Source organism: Punica granatum, chromosome 8 (genome assembly GCF_007655135.1).
Source record: "Punica granatum isolate Tunisia-2019 chromosome 8, ASM765513v2, whole genome shotgun sequence".
Taxonomy (NCBI): domain Eukaryota; kingdom Viridiplantae; phylum Streptophyta; class Magnoliopsida; order Myrtales; family Lythraceae; genus Punica; species Punica granatum.
Window position 1 is genome coordinate 8,901,525 of NC_045134.1, and position 6,109 is coordinate 8,907,633.

Here is a 6,109-nt window from a genome sequence, read left to right on the forward strand (position 1 = left end):
TGCCCCGCCGAGAATTAGGACGAGGGTTTCCGCACGCACCGAAGTGCAATCTACTTTTGAATCTCATGTTCTTCCCCGCCTCTCTCCATGCCAGTGACCAAGACGATAAATTCAGCAACAGGTCCCGATTCCTCAGAAATCCCAATTTCATACGGCACAGAATGCATGCAATGAAAGTCTTGAAGCTTCATGAATCCACCCCATAGAGGACCTTTCAACCCACCCGTTAGCTCTTTTGAAATAAGTGGAAAAACGCGACACCTCCGCGGGTGGGCCTCAACCCCAGCTGCCTCATCGATGCCTCGCCGTCTTCCTCCCTTGAAGCTCGGCTGTTGCTCCTCGGCCTCGGCTCTGCGATCAAACGTAGCAACTAATGGACGATGCAGAAGTGACCGTGCCCAAATTCTGTTGGAATGGTTATTTTGACATGATTATTGTCTTTGCAGTATAATATGTCTAACTACCTATACTATTTAATGTGATAACATATATGATATTTTTTTATTTGCAAATGATAAACTTTTAACTGTTTTAACATTTTTTCTATTAAAAATTCTTTTCACATTCAAATCAACATATATATATATATAGAGAGAGAGAGGTCTCTAATTCAAACTTGTAATCATTCAAAGGAGTCATGTTTGGGTAGATGTGATTTTTTAAAGAAGACATATTTTGGCATACGAAGGAACATAAGTAAACTATGTGATTTTTCAAAGTTATTGATGTTTTGGTAGAGGAGGAAAAAATAAACTATGTGATATTTTAGGTTAAAAAGTTTGAGGCATGTCATCTACGTAGGCAACCATCTGTCACATCAGCAGTTTTAACGGTCCAATTAACGGATTTGTTGATTAGGAAAACGTAGCTAAACGTTGTGATTTTTCAGGCCAAAATTTTAAAAATTGGTAGATTATTTTCATATTGATTTTTCAGGTTGTTTCCCCTAAATACAATGTATATGTTTCACAAATGGTTACACGAACTTCTGTTGTTAACACAATCAATCTACTTAGATTCTTGACGGTAGATGGCTCTTGAACTTCTTTTAGTTTTTTGCACACTGCTCCCCGTCTCTCTGTTCTCTTTTCTTATTACGAGATTCCCAGCAGAACGGATCATTGCTCTTCCGCTATTCTCTAATGACAACAGTGGGGTAGTTCTCATGAGCATCTCATGAATGGACTTTGCTTCTCCTACCCTGAGAAACTCTTTTCTTACATCTTCATTATCTCCGCGATCGCCGACAAGCTTTTGGAGTTTTCTAATTTTGCCGTCGTCGTCATCGTCACCCCTCTATATCATGAGGAAATAAATTATAAATTGGTTAAAAGTGCAGAGCTTCTGGGCTGCGAAAACTCCGAACCTTTGCTCCCATGCGTGGAGAAAGTTGCTCAAACTTAGGGACATCGCTTATACGCTTATTGTTCATACCATTGCCGATGGCGAAAAAACTTGTTTTTGGTTTTGATAATTGGCTTCCCCTCTCACCTTTGGTTAAGAGATTTAGCCCCAACTCAATTCTTATATCTGGCATCCCATTGCATTCGAGAGTTGCTGCACTCATTTCGGGAAGTACATGGGAATTAACGGAGATACAGAAAGGCTTAGGGGCATTGATGTTGTCCAAGAGGCTGATATGCAAATTGCTCCTTGCAGTGATCAAGAAGACACAATCAGATGGGCACTTGATAAACATGGAAGCTTCTCAATCTCTAGGACCTGGAATTCCATCAGGGTGAAAGGTAATAAGGTCGATTGGCATAGAGCTGTCTGGTTTAATCCTTGCATTGCCAATCCATAGCTTTATTTCATGGCTAGTCATTAAAAAGAGGTTGCGGATGAGAGGGACAGAATGCTTTGCCTGGGGGAGTGGTTTTGGTGAAACTTCACGTTTGAACTTTGAAGAAACTAGAGATCATTTATTTTTTTCAATGTCCCTTTTACCAGAACCGTTCGGAAGACGATTCTCTCCCTTCTTTGCATCAACAGGGAGATTGGTGATAGGCACGGACTGAGTTGCACCGGGCGGTGACCTATTTAAGGGGAGAAGCTATCCATATGCTAGTTTCTGAACTTGGTTGGAAACTTGGAATGCTGTCATCTATCATGTATGGAGAGCTAGGAACGAGAAACTACACAGCGTTCTCGAAACTTGCTCCGATACAGTTATTATGAGGGTTAAAAGAGACTTGAAAGCTCAGATGTATGGGAATCCAGGACACTGAAAGAGAAGATCCGAATGGAAACCCAACGACAAGTGCTCTGTAATTGGAACATACTGTAATTTCTTTGTTGTGTTGGTTCTGTTTCTGCATGTATTCCCCTTCCAGTATTTTGTTCTCTCTTTCTGTCTCTCTCTATTTTTTTTTTGGGTAAAAATGTTAGAAATCCAACAAAAAAACTCTTGCCTGAGTGCGGGTTAACGGCCTTGTAAGTTTTGCCAGCTTTTTTTTTTTTTGGGTAAGTAAGATTAAGATTATATTGCTAAGAAGATAATGATACATTAAGATTGGAGTAACCCTCAAACATATGAAATGAGAGAAAATTGGACTCGTTGCCGTATTGGCTTAAGTCATGTGCACGAGAGTTATCCGAATGTGGGATCCAAGTACATTTCCAATTCGAAAGTAGAGCTAATAACCTAACGATATACAAAACAACGCTCCTAATTTTCCATGAGGAACGATGGGGAATAAATGGTAGCATCAACAAGTAGTAAAGCTTCGAATCTAATCCAAATCTTTCTCCACCCGTATTCAAGTGCTAGAGATAGCTAACAGAACAGCCATGGCTTCAGCCAGCTGCGGTGAACACGTCTCAGCTGGATAAATGACAGCATCAACGAGCAGGAAGTTTTGCAAACTCGAATTGTTGTTTTAATGAAAGAGCGTTAAGTTGCCCATCAAAAAAATTGGTTAAAACTTGACATAAGTTGCTCCATTTGTTGTCAGTGTATCTATTGCCACTTTGTGGTACTATATTATATGACTCTGTCGGTGAAGGTAATAAAAGGATTTTTAAGACCCGCATATCCAAAATGTATCACGTAAATTACTTAAGTTTATCCAAATGTATCCTGCAAATATAAGCAAATTGAATGGGGATGGAGTTTATGTGGAATTTGGCGAACATTGGGACTTAATTAATTAAGCCGTGTCTCGAAAGGGACAAAGAACGGTATAATTATCTCATAGCATGTAATGTAAATATTGCACTATGATTGTCTTTGAAAAATGTGTCGAGTCCTCTAACTAATGCGGGAATTTCCAACACCTGACACGGGGTCATCGCAGCCGTCTACTAGGCATAGGCCTGCGTCGCCTGACGCGGGTAATGCTAGCGGACCATGCTAAGACATGTGTTTGGTAGACAAATGGCGCAGTCATCTCAAAAATGTCCCATAATCATCCCTAGTGCTTTTGGGCTTATTTAAAGACAGGTTTGCGACTCCACGGAACAATTCGAGATACATTAAAACCTTTTATTTTCATATCCGGAAGTATAAGGGTCCGAATTAATCAAGCCGAATCAATCCACTAAGTGGAATTTGAGACTACACTCAAAGTACAGGGGTCAAATTTGAAATAAGCCATATTACTGAACCTTTAATTAAATTTTCTTTAATTAATGAAAAAAATTCAAAAGGCGGGCGGCCGGACCACGTGGAACATCTTCCTCTACAGGCAGGCAGGCAGGAAGTTTCCCGCATCTTCTTCTTCCTCCTCTTCAGTTCCTCTCTTCTCCAAGAAATCCGCAATCTCTGTTCTGAGGACCTAAAACCCCAGCGCCATGGCTTCCCTTCCGTTCTCAGCTGCATCTCCGGTGGCCTTTCGCGGCCACTCCCGGTCCTACTCTGGGTCGAGACCTTCTCCTTTCCCTGCTCCTTCATGGCCGTCGATCAGATCCTCCCTCAGCTCCTCCAAGTCGGCTCTTTTCCAGAACGGGTTCACCCTAGCAATGCTGAGCTCGTCCGCTGCTTTCTCCAGTTTCCAGGCCTCCGGTGTCCACGCCCGAGCTGCTACCGAGAAGACCTTGCACGATTTCACTGTTAAGGTAGCAAAGTTTCCTAATTCAGCTGGCTAATCGACGGTTTGCTTCTGATGGAACAGTTTGTGCATAATCTGACCTTTTCTTGATTGATTCAGGATATTGATAAGAAGGATGTTCCTCTAAGCAAATTCAAGGGGACAGTTCTTCTGATCGTCAACGTTGCCTCGAGATGGTAATTTTCTGCTTCGTAAAGTTGGATTGTCAATAGGAATCAGAGAGTCTAATTGAAGGATTGTGTTTCGATTCAGTGGTTTGACTTCGTCGAATTACACCGAGCTCTCGCACCTGTACGAGAAGTACAAGACTCAAGGTGAGTGAAAATTGCTATGTACGTAGTTGCTGATTTGGTAGTGAAATCTTCATATTTGCCGTTTGAAGAGGGAAGGTGGGAGGAAACTTTTCGGGGAAGAATTCGAGGAGCAAGTTTCAGACAAATTTCTCTGTTGAGAATGTCTTTTCTAGTTGCCGGAATTTGTGGTCACACCCGGAACCTCAACTGTGTTTTGAACCGTTTGGTTCTGTAAAGTTAACCCTTGAGAAGTTATCCCATCCGAAAAAGCTTGAAGATATTACATCCGGAGGACGAATTTGTTCTTGTTCTCTGCACTTTGCTTTCAGTTTGGTGCTATATTACTGAAGTATAACATCCAATTCTCTTTGCATCACAGGATTTGATATTCTAGCTTTCCCCTGCAATCAATTTGGTATGCAGGAGCCTGGCTCGAACCCTGAAATTAAGCAATTTGCTTGCACAAAGTTCAAAGCTGAGTTTCCAATTTTCGATAAGGTGGGATATGAATGCTGTAATATTTTCTTGTTTAACACTGATAAAATAGAAAGCATATTAAGCACTGTTGTTTTGTTCTTGTAATAGGTTGATGTAAATGGACCATTTACAGCTCCTGTTTATCAGTTCCTGAAGTCAAGCAGTGGGGGATTTTTGGGTGACCTGATCAAATGGAACTTTGAGAAGTTCTTGGTGGACAAAAATGGGAAAGTTGTACAGAGATATCCCCCTACAACATCACCATTTCAAATTGAGGTATGTTTCACACAGAATTGCATGCATCCTGAAATTCGATTAAATGAGTGAATTCGCGGTAGTAGTTTTAGGGGCAGTATGTTTTGGCTGGAGATGATACTCCGTATATAGAGCAAATGAATCATGGGGTTAAAAACAGTTATAGAGTTTAGTCAATATGGAGGGAAATTTCTGAGCAAGGGGAAGGATGAAATCGATGCATAATTAGAAATAGCAAGATCTTATACTTTCTTCCTCACTTATTCCTTATGTGCACTAGGTGACTTACGCTTAACATTTTTGGTTTTCGTTGATAGTTTTGTGCCTGTGTGCTTCTTCTGTTTCGTGTGAATTGTTAGAGTTATAGGCTGTTGGAGAGATCTCCTTTTTAGGGTATCCTGTCCTTGTTCAATACTATAGACTGAGAAACAACTTATGTGATGACCATGAAATTTAAAGCATTCGTAGGATTTTCTCTTGAAATAAGATCAACTTCTCTACATATGAGTTCAATCTTGTTCACCTCAGAATAGTCTTCCGTGCAAATCATGCAATTCTCTGTTTCTCAAGAGGACTTTATTGTTTAGCTTTGATCTAAGGCAGTAAAAAACCTCAACTTAATCCCGTCGCAGTGTTTCCTTTTGCATCGACTCCACCCCGTTCCTTCCCTTGAGACTTTTTGCCGTTGGAGCTGAACTGAGTTTTGCGTTCCATCACTTTATAGAAATAATATCAGAAGAATTTATCTGGCAGCACCCTTCTGGAAACTTAAATTGATAAAGCTAATGTGCTCAATCTCCTCTTTCGCAGAAGGACATTCAGAAGCTTCTTGCTGCATGAGGATTCCATGGGATGGTAACAAATCAGACCCCGGGCATTGAGGTCGGGATATTAAGAGCAAGAGATGTAAATAATTGTGAATCGGGTGTCATAATTCCAGTACTTGTCTTGTATTACTACAGAATAATGTGTTTTGTATCTTATCTCGTATGAGACTACTTTGTTCAATGCGAAATCTGTCTATTGTTGCTCGCT

General features: G+C 40.7%; 1 protein-coding gene across 1 annotated transcript; it reads left to right on the forward strand.

The window, feature by feature from the left end:
- The first annotated feature begins 3,672 nt into the window (after positions 1-3,672).
- Positions 3,673-6,109, forward strand: LOC116189598 (phospholipid hydroperoxide glutathione peroxidase, chloroplastic). The gene is made up of 6 exons (XM_031519318.1): positions 3,673-4,056; positions 4,149-4,225; positions 4,302-4,363; positions 4,722-4,840; positions 4,928-5,095; positions 5,885-6,109. Exons 1-6 carry the CDS (start codon positions 3,793-3,795, stop codon positions 5,912-5,914), a joined length of 720 nt encoding a protein of 239 aa, XP_031375178.1. The 5' UTR covers positions 3,673-3,792; the 3' UTR covers positions 5,915-6,109.

What these genes read in the sequence shown, in the direction of transcription:
- LOC116189598 (XM_031519318.1), top strand. Translation starts at nt 3,793, where the DNA reads ATGGCTTCCCTTCCGTTCTCAGCTGCATCTCCGGTGGCCTTTCGCGGC. An exon ending in GTCAACGTTGCCTCGAGATG is followed by an intron (nt 4,226 to 4,301) that starts GTAATTTTCTGC and finishes GTTTCGATTCAG; the next exon opens with TGGTTTGACTTCGTCGAATT. An exon ending in CGAGAAGTACAAGACTCAAG is followed by an intron (nt 4,364 to 4,721) that starts GTGAGTGAAAAT and finishes TTTGCATCACAG; the next exon opens with GATTTGATATTCTAGCTTTC.